Genomic DNA, 20,561 nt, shown 5'->3' on the forward strand with positions numbered 1-20,561 from the left:
TATGTATAGTTTTGTTTTGTTTGTTTTTTTTTTGATACAGGGGATCAAACTGGGGACCTTGCACTTTCGAGTCAGGTGGCAGAACCACTGAGCTAAATCCCCAGCTATGTATAGTATTTTTCAGCATCTATGTATATTTATAATTTTCTGAATAAAAAAGAAGAAAGTTGAGTGCAGTGGTGCATGCCTGTAATCTCAGCACTCAGGAGGCTGAGGCCGGAGGATTGCTGAGTTTAAGGCCAACCTATTCTACATAGTGAGTTCAAAACCAGCTTGAACTACATAGCAAAACTCTCTCAAAAAACCAAAATTAGTTTTTTTAAAGCTTAAAAAAAGGGAAGAAAAAGCAAAATGAAAATTATTTAGAAGAATGTCTTTTTAATCAGTAAAAAGGTTGAGAGATAAAGTTTTAAAAATCCCCTAAAAACAAGAAAAAGGTTTTTGAAAGATTAGAAAACCAAAGGACCCATCTAAGTGATTCCATGCAAAAAATGTGGAGCACAATAATTACAGAAATGAGCAAGGGGCCAAAAAGCTGGGGTTGAAGGAGAGTTCTGAGGAGAGAGTGTGGTGAATGGGAAAATGTACCCAGCAACGTACAGGAAATAAAGAGAGTCAAAGGCAGGGGCGAGAGAAAGAGGGCGAAATGTGAAGGCTCGGGAATCAGAATGACACTGAGATCCTCCACAGCCATTTAAGAAACTGGAAAACAAAGGCAGAAGAAAAAACACTCTCAAAATTCTGGAGGGAAAATAATCCCAACCTAGAATTCCATACCCAGCCTAACTATCAATCAAGCTTGAGGGTAAAGTAAACATATCTGCAGATGTACCCAGTCTCAAAAATATTTTCCCTTGTACCAATTTTCAGGAAAAAAAAAGAGCTCCATCAGACAAGGAGGGATTAAGAAAACAGAGGTTCTGATTAGGAAATAGGCGAAGGGGATCCCCAGTGAATGGACAGACACCCCAGGGTACTGGAGATACGGCAGGCCAGGGGAGCAACCAATCAGGAGAAAAAAGATGATGACAAGAAAGAAAATACATGGGACTGATAAGTATCCTTTTTTTTTTTTTTGGTATCTGGCATTGAACTCAGGGCCTCATGCTTGCAAGGCAGACAGCAGAACCACTGAGCTAAATCCCAGGCCCTATGTCCTTCTGAGAGTTTTACAACTATAAAATTGGGAGTTTAGGAGTGAATTAGTACTAGGAACTTAAAAAACCAAGATAGCAAACCAAAAATATGAAAAACAAAAATATCCTGCAAGAAAAAGAAAGTTTAATTCAAGTTTGTTTTATAATATGTATGTATTCCTATTAACATAAACACCAACTTGAGATCTAGATATAAATTGAGATTTCACTAGGGGTGAGAAAACTGAGTATGTGTGTTGGGTTACAATGGGATATTTTGCTCCTTTTGTTTTGTTGTTGGTTTTTTTTTTTTTTTGAGACAGAATCTCACTGTGCAGTTCAGGCTGGCCTTGAACTCATCACGTAGCCTAGGCTGGCCTCGAACTCACAGTGATCCTCCTGCCTCAGCCTCCCACTTCATTCAGATTTAAGTTTATGTTTTTGTTTGTGTTCGTTTCTGTGGTTCTAGGGATGGAACCCAGAGTCTCACCCATGCTAGGTCTACAGCTGATCTATACCCCCAGCCGTAAACCTCATCGTTTGTTGTAGGAAGAGAATCTACTCTAACTAAAGCAGGGTAACTAAAATAATCACGGAAAAATAAAAGGAGAGCTAGATGTTATTTTAGAAAGTGAAGGACTTGCAAGCACAAGGTCCCAAGTTCAGTCCCCGGTACCAAAAAAAAGAAAGAAAAATAGGAAGGAACAACTTGGAATACAAAAGAAGCCGGCACCAGTGGAGCCCACTGTTTCCCATGGCAATCTGTGTATCATTATTTGATGTTTGGGAAATATGGAAAAATAAAAGGAGAGCTAGATGTTATTTTAGAAAGTGAAGGACTTGCAAGCACAAGGTCCCAAGTTCAGTCCCCGGTACCAAAAAAAAGAAAGAAAAATAGGAAGGAACAACTTGGAATACAAAAGAAGCCGGCACCAGTGGAGCCCACTGTTTCCCATGGCAATCTGTGTATCATTATTTGATGTTTGGGAAATATATAATGCCCAGAACCAGGGGTCACTCCAGGTGTCACTGTCAGCTGCCTACGCCAGGCAGCCGGGACCAGGCTGCAAGGAGCCTTTTCGGGAACCTTATCCTGCCCTGCTCCATGACTCATGGCTCCCATTGTTCCACACCCCAGCCCCTCTCCCACCCCCAGTTGAAGTGGGGAGGGGGCAGAAAGAATTCTCGTGTGGTCTTTGTTTGCTGTGCAGCCCCGCTCCTTTCCCAGGGGTACAGGTTTCCTTGCCAGAGACCAAGTATCAGGCACGGAGTGCCAAGAAAGAGAAAAGAACAGTCTTAAAATACCCCCTCCCCGCCCACTGTGGAAATTCAAAATCATGTGACTGAGCCGGACCTTCGAGACCAACTTGCCAGAATCTCCAGGAGGTGAACACCCACCCTTTTGCCTTGGCTCTATCCGTGACAGGGCCACACCTCCGTGGGACACTGTGGAGGGTTGAAGGCAAACTAGAGGGGATGCCAAGGTCTTCTGCAGGCTTTCGCATATTCCCCGGGGCTAGCCTGGGCAAGGTGAGGCTCAGTGGAAGGATGCACATCCCGGGGGAACCCAGACCTGCCAGGTCCCTTATGTTTACCTCTCACCAAGTGCTACAGTTTGATTGGTGGTGTCATCGCCTAAATTCCTTTTGAAACTTTTTGAAACTTTAGTTCAACAGTAATAGGAGGTATGGCCTTTGGGAGGTAACTGAGCTGTGAAAGCTCTTCTGATAGGATTAGCACCCTTATAAAAGGACTCAGCTGAAGGGGATGACCTCTTGCCTTCCCACCTTTCACCATGTGAGGATCCATCAGCCATCTCTTCTTCCACTTCCCTCAGGGCACAGCCACGAGGCGCCATTTTGTGTGCTGCTGAAGTGAGCACATAAGGCGCCATTTTGGAAGCAAGGAGCAGCCCTCACCAGGTACCAGTCCGCTTTGGAACCTTGATGTTGGACTTTCCAGCCTCCAGAACAACAAGAAATAAAATTCCATTGCTTTGAGTCACCCGGGACTGACATCTTGAGTGGGTTCTACTTTCCTATTTCTCTCTCTTCCTTTCTCTACTCACCAGCTCACACTGGACCTCAAATATCTGCCACTATCCCCAAGCCTCCATGACCTCCTGCTCAGTTCTCCATAGCTCATTGGCTCAGACTATCAATGTTCTGTTTTCAAATAGCCAACCAGGCCATCTCATTGGTCATCTTGGTTTAGGTTTCCTTTCCTAGTCCAATCAGCTTTGCCAAAATCAATCACATGGTTCAAAGACAGTTATCTAGGCTGACCTGCTTCCCTGGGGACTGTGAGTAGGGAAAGTCTCTGTCTCACTTTTCTCCCTCCGTATCCACATCTATTCCTGGATTCCTTCATCAATTACTGAGTATTTCAGAAAGGGCACGGGGAGTTTGAAGGCAAAGGAACTAAGACCAGATTTGTGACTTTGAGGAAGGTAAAAGCACCTCTATGAGCTGCAGTTTCCTCCTCTGTAACGTGAGAGGTTGCTGGTTACAACTAGATCAGAGGTCCAAAACCCTGGAAGGATATTAGAATCATCTACATAAGGACCTTTAAAATAGAATTCTGACCATTAGCCTCACCCTCTACTCTTCCTCCCCACCGATTCCCACTTCATTGGTTGAAGTTGGGGTTGTATAACACACTTCTAAAAGCCCCCAGTGATTCTGACATTCAACCAGGGTTGAGAACCATTGAGTGAAAATCTAACCATTATTCAACGGGTCAAACGGGGCCTGGCTTCAAAAGGGTGTTCAGTAGAAGCTCTTGGAAGGAAAGAATTCCCTTAGGCTGTAACATTCTGTTTTGAGCTGAAACATAAATTTTGGGTACAGAGAGCTCCAGTTGGACAAAAAATGAGGATTTTGTTTAGAAAAATGGCAGAGAGACCCAGAAGATGGGCACTGCTGGTTAAGAAGGAATCAGAGTGGCTTTCTGGCTTTCTGTTGTAGATGGACTATGTACCTTCTTTTTTTTTTTTTTTTTTTTTTTTTTTTTTTTTTTTGTAACAGGGATTGAACTCGGGACCTTGTGCTTGCAAGGCAGGCAGCGGAACCACTGAGCCAAATCCCTGACCCTCTGTGAACCTTCTGCCACCGTGGGCACCTGGAGGCTGGAGGACCTGGGCCTTGTGGTGGAGAGGAGGTCTCAGGGAATCTGAGGTCCAGCACCAAATCATCCACCAACAGCTCTGTGATCCTAAGAAGTCAATGAACCATCAGATCTTCAAAACAAGAGTAGGTATTTCTCTTTTACTGCCTTGCTGGAAACAAGGAACTGGAAAGCACTAGAGAAATAAGGGACCATTCATCTTGGGCCTAATTCAGGCAAGTCCCAGATATGTGGGAGCAGGAGCGGGAAGGGGCTAAATTGTGTGGGACTGACCTGGAAAAATAAGAGTTTCCCAGTCAGAGTTCTGACTGGAAATTTCATCGAGCCATTGTTAAGGTTTTCCTAGAGTCAGGGAAAGAGAATAATGGACGGACCGCCCCCCCATGGATAGTCACATGGAGTAACGCCAGCTGCTGGCACACTGACCTCTGAGGTAGGTTAGAGCTCCATTTTTCCAGTGAGGAGCCTCCAGCAGGTGTTCAAACAGGTTCAGTGACTGTCCCAGGCCACACAGCTAGGCGATGATGAAGCCTGGAGTTTGAGGAGGCCCAGAACCCTTCTGTCTTCTTACTGAGAAGATGGTCTGAAACATGCAGAAGACAACCCAGCAGCCACAACTGTGAGTCGCCAATGAGTGAGAGAACGGAACCACACAGGGGCAGAGACGACTGGTCCGTGCGGGACCAGACCAGGGGCGGAGGGCGCAGAAGAAGTCCTCTCGTCTTGGGATGGCTGCTCGGTTCTTTGGGGTTGAGAACTGGGGCTAGGGAACACAGTGAGGGGTCTTTCCATGGTGAGGTCCAGGGGCTCTTTTTAGTAGCCCTGGGGAAGAAGAGCCTGTTGTCAGGATGCAGCGGGGAACCTCCAAGAAACCCAAGAATCTCTTGGAAGGAGTTCTGGGATGAAGACTAGAAAGATGTCTTTTCTGTGGCCTTCATTTTTGTCTCTCTGCCTACCTTTCTGTCCCTAAGGGACTTCCTGTTGCCCACACACATAACTTTCTCTGTCTCCTCCATCATCCTCTTACTGTCTGACTTCCAGGTGACTGAGCTTCTGCTCCCTTGTACCTCTGTGCGCAGGCCCTGGCAGGTCTCCATCTACAGGGAGCTACACCGGCCAAGGCCCTGGCTGCTGTGTCCGAATCCCATCTCCACATCTGTGCACAGGCCACGGGCTGCTGCCAGCTGGGCACTGTGTGAAGCAGGGAGAGCAAGGCCAGGCCTTTCCCAGGGGCCTCTGGACTCATATGACTCACGGAATCTCCAGGACCACCCCTCCCAACAGCCTTCCCTAGCCTCCCTCTGCCTGCACTGCACTACGGCCCCTCTCCTAGGAATGCTCCCCTAACACAATCCCCTCTGGTTAAATCCAGCCCAGGCACCTGTCCTTGGAGAGCCTGGACTAACTTGTGGAGTTTGTGTGAGTCATTAAGCATCCCGATTCCTGTCACTAAGCAAGTGCTCAGCTAACACCATCATGCCCCGAACAATGACTTCTCAGACAGCAAGGGCCACTGCACATGGTCCTTCATAAGGGAGCCAAAAACTTCCTGTCCCAGTGACATCATAGCCACTATAACATCAGCACAATGCATTACTCATACGCTTGTATTTTTTTCTTTCTTTCTTTCTGTTTTTTTTTTTGGTACTGGGGATCGAACTTTGGACCTTGCAAATTCGAGAAAGGCAGTGGATCCACTGAGCTAAATTCCCGGCCCACTCGCGTGCTTATGATGATGCTGGTGTAAACACATCTACTGCACTGCCAGTCAGATTGATTTTGCACACAGCACTGTGTAAAGAACAGAATACTTGATAACGATAACGCATGACTGCTGCTGGTTTTTACTATCTGTTTAAAGGCTTTCTTAGAATGTACTACTTCTGCTCATAAGTAGTTTGCTGGAAGAGAGGACGCCATGTGGTGCTAGCAGCAGCCTCGGACACCTGTGTTTACCGTGTCACGTGACTGGCCGAGACTATTCGGTTTCTGCGAGAACGCTGTGTGACACGCACACAAGGAAACTGCCTGCGGATGCACTTCTCAGGATATGACCCTGGAATTTGGTGCTATGTCACCAAGGCTGTGATTGCCAGAGGAAGGGGAGCACATGAGGGTCACCCGGCCGCCCGGGCGGCCAGCTGGCCTCGCAGGACTGCGGCCACGAGGATCCTTGCACCTGTGACTGAAGCCAAGGCCGTCCTGCACGGAGGCACGCTGCCCCTGCACCAAAGGCGGGGACGTCCCGGAAGGCCTTGGGTCCTCTCCTGTGTCGGCTTGGGTCAGGCCCAGGGTCTTGAGCGTCTGCCGAGTGTTTTTGCTCAGCAATGTGGTTCTTGTGGGGCCGCAGACTAAAGCTAACCAGTCAGCAGCCCTCATTCACCCCAAGGGGGTCTCCCCTTTGATGGTAGACATGGAGACTTGGAAGCTGGGGTGCAGTGAGCAGGGGCTACACTACACTGAGCGGCAGCCCCACAACTCCAAACAAAAGCGCCACCTGAGGACCTCGGGGACACCCACTCAAGTCCAGTGTAACCTGCCCACTCGTTACCATCACGGCTGGCCCCAAGGTGTAGAATACTCACCCCTAACCAGCAGTGGTCAGAGAGGCGCAGGGGGTGCCAGGGATGGCCTTCTGAATTGTCACCCCTGGAACCCAGAGGCTGCACCTTCCTTTCCAGAGTGGGCAGCTCTGTCAGCCACACAGCCTACGTGGTGGATCTGAAAATGTCTAACATCTGGCTCCCGGGGGAGGACAGAGCCTTGAGTTTTAATGATTACACCACTTCTGCTGGTGGAAATACTCCTGTTATGGCCAATTTCAAGCTACCAGTATGATGTCACAGAACACGAGCTGGGAAGAGGAACGTGGTAGCCCCCACTGTATATCACCACCACATGCTTTCAGCAGACACAGCCAACCTCAAAAGCATGCAGACGAGTAACATGAAAAATAACTAGGAAGTGATGGGTTAGGGGACTTATGACTATTGTCCTGAATACAATTTATGTGTACATTTACATAATTTAATTTTTTTGTTTAGTTTTTTTTTTTTTTTTTTTTTTGAGACAGGATCCTTCTATGTAGTTTGGGCTGGCCTTGAACTCACTACATAGCCCAGGCTGGCCTCAAACTTGCAGCAGTTCTCCTGCCTCAGCCTGCCGAGCGCAGGGATTACACGAGTGCACCACCATACCTGGCTATATAATTTAAATTTTAAGAGCAGCTGTGGTTTAACAGCCAGCTTACAGATTTCCTGTGAAGTTAAGCATCAGCTTCTATGCGTGGTATAAATGATCTCTGGGTCTGTGGTCAGAAACCTGCCCATTGGAGTGAGCCAGACTACTGAGCGTGGGGATCTGAGCAGACAGAGGCAAAGAGAGAAGGGCCTGACTGTCCAAGAGGGTCATTGTCCCTCCTCCGGCACCAGTGTCAGAAATTCCGGGCAACCTATGAGTGACTCAACAAATACAGGATTTATCTGCATGGCACAGCGTGATGTCAACACGGGAGATACCCAGGTGAACTCTCCAGCCACGGCTGCAGGTGAAGGCATTGTAGAATGAGGAAGTTCTACCTAACCCAAGGTAAACACAGATTTCAGCGCAGAATGCAAACACGGGCAGGAATGGATTAGCTGGGATTGCTGGAGATGCAGCGCCCATCTGATGTGTTTTCTCCAGTCAGATGTTCCCAGAACCTGGGTATTTCAGGGCTTGCCCCGGGCCTTCTGCATCGGAATTTCCCCCAGGTAGAGCCCAGAAATCCCCCTGTGGTTCTCAGAGAGTCACTTCCTGGCTGAGACGTGCACCACCTCTCTGGGTTTGCAGATGACAGTAGAGGGCCTGGGCAATGACCGGGAGCTGCAGCCAGGGCACCAACCCTGGGCCCTCTAGCCCTGAGCAGGAAGGAATTGAGGCCCCTGACAGGCTGAGGTGGTGATGGACTGCAGGTCCTCAAGGTTAGAACGTGGGCTAGGCCCCCAGCTGCGTGACCTGGAGGAGGCTGTGAAAGCCCTCTCAGCCTCGGTTTCCAAACAAGGATAACAGTACTGGCCATATGGTGCTGTGGGGATTCATTGTGTACGTAAAGAATCCTGGTATAGTGCACAGCCTTAAAAATGGCAGCTGTGGTCATTAAGTTCACGTGGTTAGAGAAGAGCAGACCCCAGATCTCCCACTACCATTTACACATAGCAAGAGGACCTCAGGCCCCCAAACAGAAGGGACTTCAATACTCACTGTGCCAGGTGTCCCCACCCCTCATCCCACTTTGGACTGTGCCGCAGCCGTGGTGCAGTGCCACCATGCAGGGACACCACACACGTGCTGCTCTGCGTTGCCACCTCAGGGCTTTCTCCAGAGCCCAGCAGAAGGAAGGTCACGTAGCCTGGGACAAGTGTTCAATCCAGCAAATGTTCAGGTACCTACCACTCTTTAACGAACCGCTCCCAAACTTCACAGATTCCTTTGGTGTGGATACCGTTTGTCCCCTAAAGGGACATGTACTGGAGACCTGGTCCTTCATGTAATGGTCAGTACCCTTACAGGTCAGGGAGAGCTCGGGTGGTGCCTCGTGGGAGGAAGTTAAGACACTGGGGAACCACATGGGTAGGGATTAATGCCAGCATCCGTGGACAAGGTTCGGTCTCAAGGGACTAGATCGGTTACAGCAGCAGCATGTTGACACCTCTGTCTCGCTCTCTTTCCCTCTCCCCTCCCTCCTCCACTCCTACCTCAGGATGCTGTCCACCTTGAGCTCTCACCAGAAGCCGATGCCAGCGCCATACTCTTAGACCTCCAGAGGTGTGAGCTAAATAAACCTCCTTTCTTTAGAAGATACTCGGCTTCAGGTATGTTATCACGGCAACACAAAATAGACTAAAGAACAAGCTTACCATAGCAGCGATCATTTATTGCTCATGGTTCTGCAGTTTGTAGGACGGCTGGTCTCTCTTCTGCCATGCGGGGTTGGAATGTTCAAGACGATGGATCCGCTGGGCCTGTTCTTCCAGGTGGGCTTCCCCCTTCCATGGGGGCCCAGCAGGTCTGAGCCCAGGCTGCCCACGCTAGAATTATCTTTTTTTTTTTTTTTTTTTAAAAAAAAGTGCCTTTGTGGTCTTTTCTTCTTTCTCCAACTCTCTCCTGCCTTTTTGCTACTTCTTCTGACCCTCGCCTGGTCTTAGCCTGAGGCCTCGCTCTCTCAGGAAAGCAAAGCAAGACTCTGGGTTTCCTCACTTGAGAAAGGGCCTTAGGTTGGGCTGTAAATGACTGCATCTGGCTTCTGGGGCTGTTGAGTAATCGGCAAAGGACTGGGTGCAAAAGGGCTCTGGAAATGGGAGGCCGGGCGTGGCTGGTGCTTGGGAACTGCGGACCAAAGGCCCAGCTCCCGATTGCTCCGGAGTGGTGAGGTGAAGACAGCGAGGTGTGGCGAATGCACAAAGGATACAGGTGGTCCTTCTCCGTGCTGGGGAGCAGGGAGGTGTGCTGTGTCCCCATCCTGCCCTCCAGACTCAGGTGACTTGGCACGGGACGAGGTGACTCACCAGGCCACCTCAGCCTGCCACAAGGTCCCTCAAGATCATCCACCCGGTTTTGCTGGGACTCGCCCTCGTGGAACAGGCCTCTGCCCCAGGAACAAGGACTGAATTGCACTGGGAGGGGCCAGGACGGCAGGCTCATTTTCCCCACATTTAGTAGACACAGGAGAGTACAGCCCTTGTCCGAGTGGGGCCTGGGGTGAGGATGCAAAGGGGAACAAGCCACCCCCGCCACTTCTAGTAACTCCTCCATCAGGGAAGGGGGCATGAGCTCAGGAGACGGGGAACTTGACGTCACAGCACAGGGACAGAGGCAGCTTGCTGAGGGAGATGCTCCGGATCTAGGAGGGCAACAGGGACTTGTGGATGGCCACCCGGAGAAGCTGGTATGTGCAGTCGGTCCCAAGAGGGTCTGAGGACAAGCCCAAGACAGAGAGGAAGGGTGTGGGCAGGGGCACCGGCACGGGCAGTGGGGCAGGAGCCCAGGCAAGGGTGTGAAAGATGGAAGACGATGGAGAAAGCGGGCCCTAAGAAGGGCCATGGGGCATCCAAGCAGTTTCAGGAAGAAGAGAGACGGAGGTCCAGGTGAGTTGAGGGTAATCATGCAGGTTGCTGTTACAGCCAGACCGACAGAAGGGAGTCAGTATCAGGGGCAGGGAGACCAGCTAAGGGGACTCGGTCATTCACTCCGCAGATACCTAGGGAGCCCTGCTGTGGAACCCAGGTAGCAGGGACCAGAACGGGCAGAGGTCAGGGAGGAGCTCACAGGATCACGCAAACATCCTGGCAGTTCATACTTCAGCATCCTGTCCCTGGGCCAGTGGTGCAGGATTTGGAAAGAGGTTAAACTGTTACTTCAAGAATATGACAGGCAGATCAGAAGAGCTGACAGGAAATCACAAGGGGCCCCAGAGAGATCGGTCTAGGCCCAGGGCAGCTCAGCCCTGCCTGCCCCAGGCTCCAGACCAATGCCAGGTCTACCGATGGTGACCTAGCAGGCCCTTCCAGCCGTGACTTCCCCAGGGCTCCACAGGAAGTCACAGGTGCAGCTGGGCCTTACGCTGGTCTCTCCCCCTCCTGAGCTCAGGTCCCCTCGGGTCACAGAATCCTCAGGGGACAGAGCCACTTCCTGCCTCCATCAGACTTTGGGTCCTCTGGAGGGGTCTCCCCATCAGATCAGGAGCCCACAGAGGGTAAGAAGGATAGGAATGCAAGTTGTTGCACTTGGGGAGCACCCTGTACCTTGCTTTCCTTACCTGTAAAATGGGGCGAACAGTAATATCCGTGAGCAGAACACTCAATACCAAGCACGGACCAAGAGGGGTGCGGGGTGAGGGCAGTGGTCCTGGCGGAGGGTGCATCACCACTAGGCAGGGCGGCAGAGGCTGCAGGGAACTCAGCAGAAGGATGCCTCAGGACCTCTGTGGGCCTGTGGTCGGGCCTGCAGGTCTCACTGGCCCACGTTAAATGCAACCTGTAGCTTCCACAGGGGGCTTCCCCTCCGGGTCTCCAAACTTCCACACCACGTCTGCATCTCCCCTCTTCTACCCACCAGGCAGCCCCGAGCACTTCAGTCCTCCCCACGCTGCTGGTCCCCGCAGGAACTTGGGGCCTCCAGGGCCCTGCTCTTCACCACAGCTGCTGTCCAGCATCTTCTCCCTCCCTGCTCACAAGGCTCAGGACCACAGCTCCCCCGGGCCTCAGTCTGACTTTAGTCTCTGCTTCATCACCCAGGAGCTCAAGCCTGCAAAGCTGAAGCTCCTGCTGCCGCCATCAAGAAAGCTCTGCTCTCCTAGTCTGGCCTCAAGCTGGGAGACGGGGCCTGCGGGGTGCACCTTCAAGGGCTCTGTGAAAAGATCCAGTCTGAAGAAATAAAGGCTGTGCTTAGTGTGTGGAGCCGCTACCTTCAGGATAGAAGGAGCTACAGTAAAACCAGAGAACGCTGGTGCGCATGCGCTTGTGTATGAGCGAGGGAGAGAGAGAGCACACCAGGGAAATCAGAGCAAAGTGTTGTGTCGTGGAGGGAGGGACAGTGTCAAGTCATCGGGCCCGGGATGGATGGGGGATTTGTTTCAGTGCGATTCCAAACTCAATGCTCAAAAGCCCCTTCTGTCAAATGGCCCAGTGCTCCCACACACCCGGCACACATCCTCTGTGCATTTAAGTCACCTCCAGTTCCTCCCAAGGCCCAGCACGCTGTCAGCACCTCCTGGACAGCTGTCACCCTGTGCATTTTGGGGAGTGCTAAGACTGTGCAGTCACTACTGAGCCTACTGTCTCAGGCCCGACTCCCCGGGACACATCGGCAGCCGACTCAGAATGTTTCCTCACCGCTTCCAACCTCAGCTGGTTAAATCTGTGCATCCGTGGAATCCGGTGAATCCCAGTGCCTCCGTGAAAAATGTGGTTCACTCTTGGAATCACGAACTCCTCTCAACGTACTTACCAAATGGAGACGAGGTTCCGTGGAGCCTGGCCTTCCTCCACTTCTGTACTTGAGGCTTGTGGCCTGGTGCTGCCTGCCCAGCTTAGAGCTCAGAAGGCCTGGTCTTTCCGAGCCCTCTTGCCCTGCTACCTGGAGCCTTCCGGAGGGCAGTCCTGCCCCAGCCACTGGTTGCCTCTCTCACCCCGTCATGGTAGCCCAGGGACACTGCAGGAGCTGGGCTGCCGGGTTTGGAATCTAGGTTCCCATCTGTACAGAGCTCACAGGTCACGCTGTGTCCTCTTCTTCATAAGCGGGGGACAGAATCCCCACCTGGTGGAGGTGCATACTTCACTGGGCGTAGTCTTTGGAGCAGTGCCTGGATAGTGGTGAGGGACAGAGCCGGCCACCCCACCCCCTGGCCTCTCCTACAATGCTCCTCTTCATGCCACTTCTCTCCAAACCCTGACCCTCTCATCAGCCAGTCCCCAGTCCTTCCTGCCCTCTGTGGGTCTTGCCCAAGGCCCCTCCTTCTCAGAGGTGCCCCCTTTCCCCAGCAAAGAGCACCCGGCACGCTGGCCTGTCCACATTTTATTGTAAAAATGGCAAAATAAATTACATTCGACATCACCAGTATGTACATAGTGATTCCAGGACAGCCAGCAGTGAGACAAGCTCATGGAACCTTTCACAGAACAACGTAGGCCCTTCCTCCCGGCCTGGGCCAGCCTCCAGCCTCGGCAACCGCTTAGAGAAGGGAGAGGGGCGTGGACACGGAACCCCACTGGGGTCCCATGCTGGGGAGGTCTGTCCCATCCCCCCCACAGCAGAAGCAGAGGGGACAGAGGGGAGCGTTGAGGCACAGAGGGTGTGGGGTTTGAAGGTAGGAGGCTGGACTCCTGCCTGGCACTGAGCTGCCTGCTCTCCACCTCTGCTCCCCGACCTCCTAACCATGATGGGGTCACAGCTCTTGACCTATGGCCTTGGCTCATGTCAGCATGAAAGGCCCCGGAGGGTTGGGATGTTGACCTAGCCTTGGCTCATGTCAGCATGAAAGGCCCCGGAGGGTTGGGAGAGGGCAGCAGGGTATACACCGGGCAGCCCACTTTTCTAGACCCTGTTCTTCACCGGCTTTGAAGCCAACAACAGATTCTGGTATAAAAACAGCAGTTCATTAAGGAGAAATACAAAAACATTCAGGGTCAAAGTGAGCCGATCTAGGAGAGCATCACTGAAAACCCAAAAATGAGGCGGCAGGGAGTTCTCCCCATCTCTCGCCAGAAACAGTTTCACATTATCACTCCTCCCCAGCCTAGCCATTCCCTTCCTGGCAAACGCATGCCGCACGGGAGCTGGAGAGGACTTCCGTTCACATTTTTGGCTGCAGCCCATTTGTGAGCCAAGAGCAGGGTGGCCCTACCCTGTCGGGCTGGGGACGGGGAGGAGTGAGCTACCCGTGGGCAGTGAGGTCCTGGACTGGGGCTGGGGACACGGACAGACCGGCAGGTGGGCAGGGGCGGGGTCCTGCTGCGGCCAGGTACTGAGAGGCGCCCTGCCCCCTATCACAGCCTGGGAGATAAAAGGCAGAAACAGATCCTGTGGGCCCCTCCTACCCTCCTGGAAATGTCTAGCTCAGTGCCAGCCCCACAGAGCCGCTCAGTAACACTGGTGAACTCAGCAGAGGCCTGGGCCTCAGAACTGTGCCACGGTCACCCAAGCGCCGGGTGAACAGCCATGCAGGTGCCAGCCCTTGTGGGTCAGCCTCCCACGTGCCTCCAACCGCCGGAAACACGGGCCACGTTCAGGACAGCGGCCTCCCCACCGCCAGGCGCCATGTGGCTGGAGAGCAGAGGCCCTGTCCTGGGCCTGCACTACATCTACCCGAGCATCTGGCTGGAAGGGACAGGAGAATGAGGCCCTCGGCCCCCCACTGCCGCGCCGGGGCCGCCCAGTCTCGGGCGGTGTGGGGAGCCGGCCCTGCCTCATGTGCCCCTGGGGCTGTTGGCCTCATTGTACTCGTTCATCAGCTGCTCGTAAGGCACAGACAGCTCTTCTGACTCCGTGCTGGTGAAAGTAGACTCATCCGAGGAGGGGAACTCGCCCATGTTCAGGGGCGCCTGGGCCGTGGGCCCCTCCTGGGGCTGCCCCTCCCCTGCCAGGGTGTCCTCCAGCGAAGACTTGGAGGTCTCCTCGTCCAAGAGGCCAGCCTCCTCGCTCACGAAGGTGGGGTTGGCGTCCTGGAAGATGAGTGGCTGGTAATCCAGGGCCCCCCAGGGCTCTCCCTCCTCGCTGATGCGGTCCAGCTGGTTGCTGAAGGCCTCAGAGGTTGGGGAGCCACCCTCGGGGTCCTCGGCCTCCTTGCCAGGGGGCCTGGACACGTGGCCCTTGGTTCTGAGGGTCTGCGAAACCTCCTCCAGGCTGGGCCCCCGGGTCTTGGAGTAAACCACCAGGGGCGCCAGGGACGCGGGGATTGCTGGCAGCCCGTGGCCTTGAGACCCCAGCCGGGGGCCTGGCCCCAGGACCCTCTCCCCACCCCCGCCGGTCTTCATTGCCTTCTTCCCGATCTGTTTGATGAGGTCATTGTAGGTTTCCTCCTTCTTGGACAGAAAGCTGAAGATGTTGACGTCCTTGGAGGCTGCACTTCCGGTCATCTGCAGGGCCTTGCGGGAGTGTGGGGAGCTGTCGAAGGATTCCTTCCGCCGCCGCCGCCTCTTCTTAATGGCTTTGTGAACTTCCACAAACATGCTCACCTTCCAGTTGACAAAGAGAGACAGCCAGGCCAGCCCTAGGTAGATCCAGAGCTCCACAAAGTATCGGTACAGGGCGTGGTAGTTGGCACTGGGGTTCACACCTGAAAGAACAGGAGGCCCAGGAGTCAGCAGGCGTCAGCAGGGCCCCAAACACACGCAGTGGCTAGAGTAGAGTTTAGTCCCGGACCATCCCCACCCCACCATCTTCCCAAAGAACCACAGCCTGTCACTCGTGCCTCCTCCAAGCCCATCTCTGGGCCTCAGTTGCCTCAATTATAAAAGGGAGATGCGGGGTATGGTGACGCATGCCTGTAACCCTAGCACTTGGGAGGCTGAGGCAGGAGGATCGCCACCATTTTGAGGCCAGCCTGGGCTCTATATTTAGTCGAAGACAGAAGAAAGTCAGATGGTAAAGCAACAAACACATGAAACAGCCTGCACTGGGTATGATGGGCCATGAGTGTAATCCCAGCACTCTGGGAGGACGATGCAGGAAAACTCCAAGTTCAAGCCCAGCCTGGGTCACCTAGTGAGACCCTGACTCAAAACAGAGTTTAAAAAAGGGCTGGGGATATAGCTCAGTGCAAAGGCTGGAAGTTCTGATCCCCACTACTGTGTGTCGCAGGCGAGTGTGGAGAGGGAGAGAGAAGGAGCCCACGAGTCAGTGTGCTGCAGTCACACTCCCCGCAGCTGGGGTGTGTGACAGATTCGATAAGGGAGGACCGGAACTGCGTGACAGGCCACTGGCAGCTGAGCTGCCGTTCTGGGGGTGCACTGTGGACAAGAGCCGTGCTTGGGTCACGATGACCCAGGAAGCCTGACCTGGGCAGGGTGTGTTCAGAGCCATCTTGGTTCTCGTCCGAGGCGGCTCTGCCTCCCTGACTTCCTGTCAGCCTTCCTGGGACTGACTGGCTCTGCCCACCCTGCTGCCTTCCACTGAGACTGGCTCCAGGGACCTTTGAGGCCACCGCCCACAGCTCCCCTGGTTCTCTACAGCCCAGGGCCATCTGCGATTTCTTTCATGACTCTGCCCTTACCGTAGCCACGTTGACCTATACCCTGCCTCCCTCTCAGGCTACAGGCGGCTTAGAGACGAGCCTGGAGGCGGGGGTCACTGCCTGCCTCAGACCGCAAGGGGCAGCCTGGAGGTCCCCTCAGACCCGGGAGTTGTGTGCTGAGGACAGGGCTGAGGTCCGACCTCTCGGCGCATCGAGCGTGGTGGACCCTTTCACGCCAATTTCACAGATGAAAATATGGAGGCAGAAAGAAGCCTGACACTCTGCTGGAGCTGAGGGAAGAGCACCACTGAGCTTGCCCCACACAAAGAAAGGTTTCTTGGCCACTGTGGGCCGAGGCGCCGGACAAAGGCAGGACTGTGCCTCTGAATTTCTCTCCACATCAGCGGGCAGCCCTGATTCGCCAGGCCCCGTGGAGTGTTCAGGCCACTCCTGTTCCTCCCACCCTGGACAGCCCCTCCCAGCATGCCTCACACAATGGGGGCGACCCCCTCTGCCCTCTTGGTCAGGATCTGGGGCGCAGCACAGGACGCAGAGCAGAGGGGTTGTCCCTGCAGGTCACAGGCTCAAGTGTGGCGGCAGTGCCCGGGGCTCGCACAAAGTGGTCACAGAGCCTCAGGATTAAGTGGAGGAGGAGGAGGAGGAGGCAGAGGAGGGGCAGGGCCGAGGGCAGGGCAGCTGGGGAGAAGGCCGTCCTTGTCTGGAGCTGCCTGTGGCAAGGGCAAAGCGGAGGCTTTGGAATGAGGCCCCCGGGGCAGCTCCCGCACTCTGAGCTGCTGGGCGCTATGGGGCTCTCGGGGTGGAAGGCCCAGCCCTTCAGGCAGGCAGAGGAGAGAAGGGGAGGAGGCAGAAGCAGGGGAAAGGCAGCAGGGACTCACCGGCCACAAAGTCACCGAAGCCGATGGTGGAGATGGTGATGAAGGAGTAGTAGAGGCCCTCGATGTAGTCCCACTCCTCAGTCACCATGAACACAAAGGGTGGGATCACCAGGTGAACCAGGACACCCCACAGGATGAAGATGGCTGTGCACGTGATCTGCGCCTTCCGCTGGGGACGGCGGCAGGAGACCGAGTGAGACAATGGCAGAGTCCAGAAACCCAGCAGGGACACCAGGAGCGGGGAGGTGGGGAAGGATGCTCCCAGTCTGACCCGGGGGGTGGTGGTGCAGAAACAGCCACCTGTCCCCCCAGCCCTGCCCAGCACCCAGAATGGGAGACGTACCAGGCTCACACCTCTCCGAGTGAGGAACTGGCCTAGCCTCTTGGCTCGGCCTCCGAAAAACTTGCCCAGGGCGCTGATCCACGTCAGGCAGAGCGGCACCCCGAAGAGACCATAGAAGACGCAGAAGAGGCGGCCAGCTGGGGTCTTGGGAGCCACATTGCCATAACCTGAGGGAGGAGAAGGCAGGGCTGAGGACACAGCCACAGCAGGAGTGACTGGGCCCCCTCCACTCCACACACACACAACTGGGCCTCTCCCTGCCTCACACCCGCTCCCCAGCACCCAGCCTGAGGAAAGTCTATTCGCTAAGATCCACGGACACTGATCTAACATTAACACAGTGGACCCTCAAATGGCCTGACCTGAGTTACAACCGGAATTTTAGTGGTGGACCCAAAGTCTTGAGTTAAGACCCAAACACTGGCCGCTTTGTTCCAGATGGTCTCAGATACAGATTTAACCCTTAAAGAGTTCTGGAAGGAATTTGACAACATCCTTTCCTGTCGGGGGTTCACTGAGAAATCCTGGGCCAGTGTCTAAGGACACTGGGGTATGTAACGTAGCTTTGATTCTGAGAGACTTTGAAGGCTGTGTAGAGGAGCCTGAGCCTTCAGTGGACCAACTTGAGTTACAGCCAGTCCTGGGGGACAAATTGAGTTCGTAAGTCAAGGGGCCACTCTACTAAAAGTAGCTCCCCCAACACCATCATTTATACAACAATGGCGATGGGACAGGTGCTACCTGCTCCATCCCACTGGAGCTCCTGAAGGCAGCAACTAGGCCTTCACCATCAGCAGGTCCTCCACTGACCCACACCACGCGGGGTGCATTGGACAGCAGACACCCCAGTGATGGTTCTCAACCCACTTCCTCCATAACTTCAGGGGGAGTCTTTCTCCTCCTTTGCATTCGGGCCACCTGACTTGCTCCACTATAGAAACCCATGCAAGTGCTGCTGGGCAGGCTGAAGTCTCACCAGCCTGCTGCTCCCCCCAATCCTTTGGCGATGCTCACTTTGCGATTCTGCCTTCAGAGTCCAGCTGTCATAGTGTGAGAGGCCTGAGCTGCACGTGGAAACCTCAAGACTTCCTCCTAGGCCGAGTGCCTGGCCAACAGCTAGCCAGCACCAGCTGTCAAACGTGGGATGGATGGGAGGCACCATCTGGGACACCAGGCATGGCCGAAGAGAACAAACCACGTCGTAGGCCTCTCACTCCTGGAGAGGGTGACCACGCAACCCAGGGTGTGCGCCATGAGCAGCAACCTGTCCCATCTCCTGCATGACTCGGGCTGCTGGGCTGCACTGCTCTCTCTGTTCAACGTGCCCAGGTCAGGGTCCACTGTAACGGTCCTGAAGCCAGGCCAGTCATTGAGGGCTTACTAACCTGACCCATCGAAAGGACCCAGACAGACTGGCTGGATTTTATCCTGAACAACGCTGAATCACCAGGGTTGGATGATTTCCAGGACAGAGGCCATGAAGTGGGCACCCTTACCAATGGTGGTGATGACCGTGGCTGCAAAAATCATTGCATTAGGCCAGTTCCAGTTGTTGAAGGTCTGGTTCCCTGTGATGGCCACGCCTTGTCCCGCCGCATCAGATACCACCTAAAAAGAGAGCGAGACCACAGAGCTCAGAGCTGGGCCGGGTGTCTGATCATCACGGTAACAACACAGCAGCTGGTGCCTGCAGGTGAGACATTCTAGGGAGGATCAGAGGTTAAGCAACTCACTCAAGGCCACACAGTGGGGAAAGGGTATGAACGCAGGCAGCCTGGCTCCGAAGTTAACCGTACCAGCGCGAGAGCAGGATCAGAGAGGGAGCTTGTTAAACAGCCACAGCCAGCTGGGCCCTGCCTGTACAGTGTGATTCAGAAGGCCCGAGAAAGGGTATTTCTAACAAGTACCCAGGGGTGCCAATGCCACCACACAGGGCCTACACCCCGAGTACCCTTGCGCCACTCTATTCTGCTTCCCGGAGTCAGACGTTACTTCCCGGAGTCAGACGTGACATGGACACACACAGGAAGTCCCCTCCAGCTCACCCAGCAGGGGCCAGTTCCACTCTCCAGCACCGACCGGCCCGGGAAAGGCCTTAATGCCCCTCGGCCCACTGTAGGGTGACCGCTAAGGTCAGCCTGGTGCCCTGGCCCTGTCCTCGGAGGGCATGTGGACCCACTGGCCTTCCTGTGCCCTGTGACTAAGGCTCATTCGTGCTCTCTCCCTACTGGTGGATCCCGTGCCACCTCCTTCTCCCTTCCCATCCCTCCTGATGCCTTTGTTCTCTCTGCCCTGGGCTGAGCTATTACCTGGGGAAGGACAGTTCAGAGGACTGGAGGTCTAATTCAGGACAACTCAGAATTGTGCTGTAAGTCCCCATAAGAGATTCCAGCAACGGACAGCAGGTGAGAGGCTACCCAGGAAGCCCGCGGCTTCTTCTCTGGAAATCCTGATAGGCACCAAATCCGTTCCTACCCGAGGAGACCCGCCTCTCCCCATCCGTCAGCGAACCTACCCATGGGAGTCCTGCAACAAAAGGTTCTAGATCGGGCGTTCAAGTCCTATCACCCCAGGAAAGCCCCAGGATGACCCATCCAGAAGGAGACCTGGAATTCCTGGAACTCGGTCCAACTCCCAACAGTGCATTTCTAGCCTCCCCCAGGCATGACTGAGGTTTGGTGGGAAAGCGGGAATGGGTGGATTGTGCCGAAGGAATGTGCCATTCGCAGGAGCAGAGGCCGTGGAAATGGATCTGCACACGCTGTGAAGAATTTTCCATGATGATATGCTTGCCTGACACACCAGCAAACCACACGAAGGGCTCTCTGCCCTGCACCCTCCTCGCAGTTCCAGATACCTCTGAAGGCCTTGGAGCATCCTTTGGGGGGGCACGGGAAATGGGGTCCTGCCTGCAGACCACTTACTGTGTAGCTGGACAAACCACTTCCGTAGGAAGTAACCAGAGGCCATGTAGACAACTAACCAGCCCTAAAGGAAAACCAGAACACTAAGAAGAAACCCTAAAGTGTTTGTTTTTATTTTCTTCAGGAGCTGGAGGTGGAACCCAGGTCCTTGTGCATGCTAGGCGAGCAGTCTGCCACTGAGCTGCTCCAGCCCCAAAAGGCTTTGGAACAAACTAGGCAAGAGAATGAGGAAGCACCAGGGCCCTGTGTTGACGTTAAACAGACACAGATAAAGCTCAACCTTGCTTAGCTTTCCTCTGCCATTAACAATAACTATGACCCTAAACCATACGGCTTAAAAGAACACCTTCAAGGGGAACTGAGTCACCAGCCACAGAGGATGCGGGGTCACCACCTCTGGTCACCCCATTTGGCTCTGTGGGGGAA

General features: G+C 53.9%; 1 protein-coding gene across 2 annotated transcripts in view; it reads right to left on the bottom strand.

The window, feature by feature from the left end:
• Positions 1-13,254: 13,254 nt before the first annotated feature.
• Kcnk5 (potassium two pore domain channel subfamily K member 5) overlaps positions 13,255-20,561 on the bottom strand; it is a 34,900-nt gene continuing 27,593 nt past the window's right edge. For both annotated transcript variants that reach the window (XM_010638861.1, XM_010638862.3), the window contains exons 2-5: positions 18,708-18,819; positions 17,212-17,378; positions 16,869-17,037; positions 13,255-15,075 (exon numbers count right to left, since the gene is read on the bottom strand). In XM_010638861.1, the coding sequence (XP_010637163.1) occupies positions 14,207-15,075; positions 16,869-17,037; positions 17,212-17,378; positions 18,708-18,819 (1,317 nt within the window). In that variant the 3' untranslated portion in view covers positions 13,255-14,206. The remainder of the gene's footprint in view (positions 15,076-16,868; positions 17,038-17,211; positions 17,379-18,707; positions 18,820-20,561) is intronic.

The sequence above is a fragment of the Fukomys damarensis genome, unplaced genomic scaffold (assembly GCF_012274545.1).
Source record: "Fukomys damarensis isolate Sample0158 unplaced genomic scaffold, DMR_v1.0_HiC HiC_scaffold_20, whole genome shotgun sequence".
Lineage (NCBI taxonomy): Eukaryota > Metazoa > Chordata > Mammalia > Rodentia > Bathyergidae > Fukomys > Fukomys damarensis.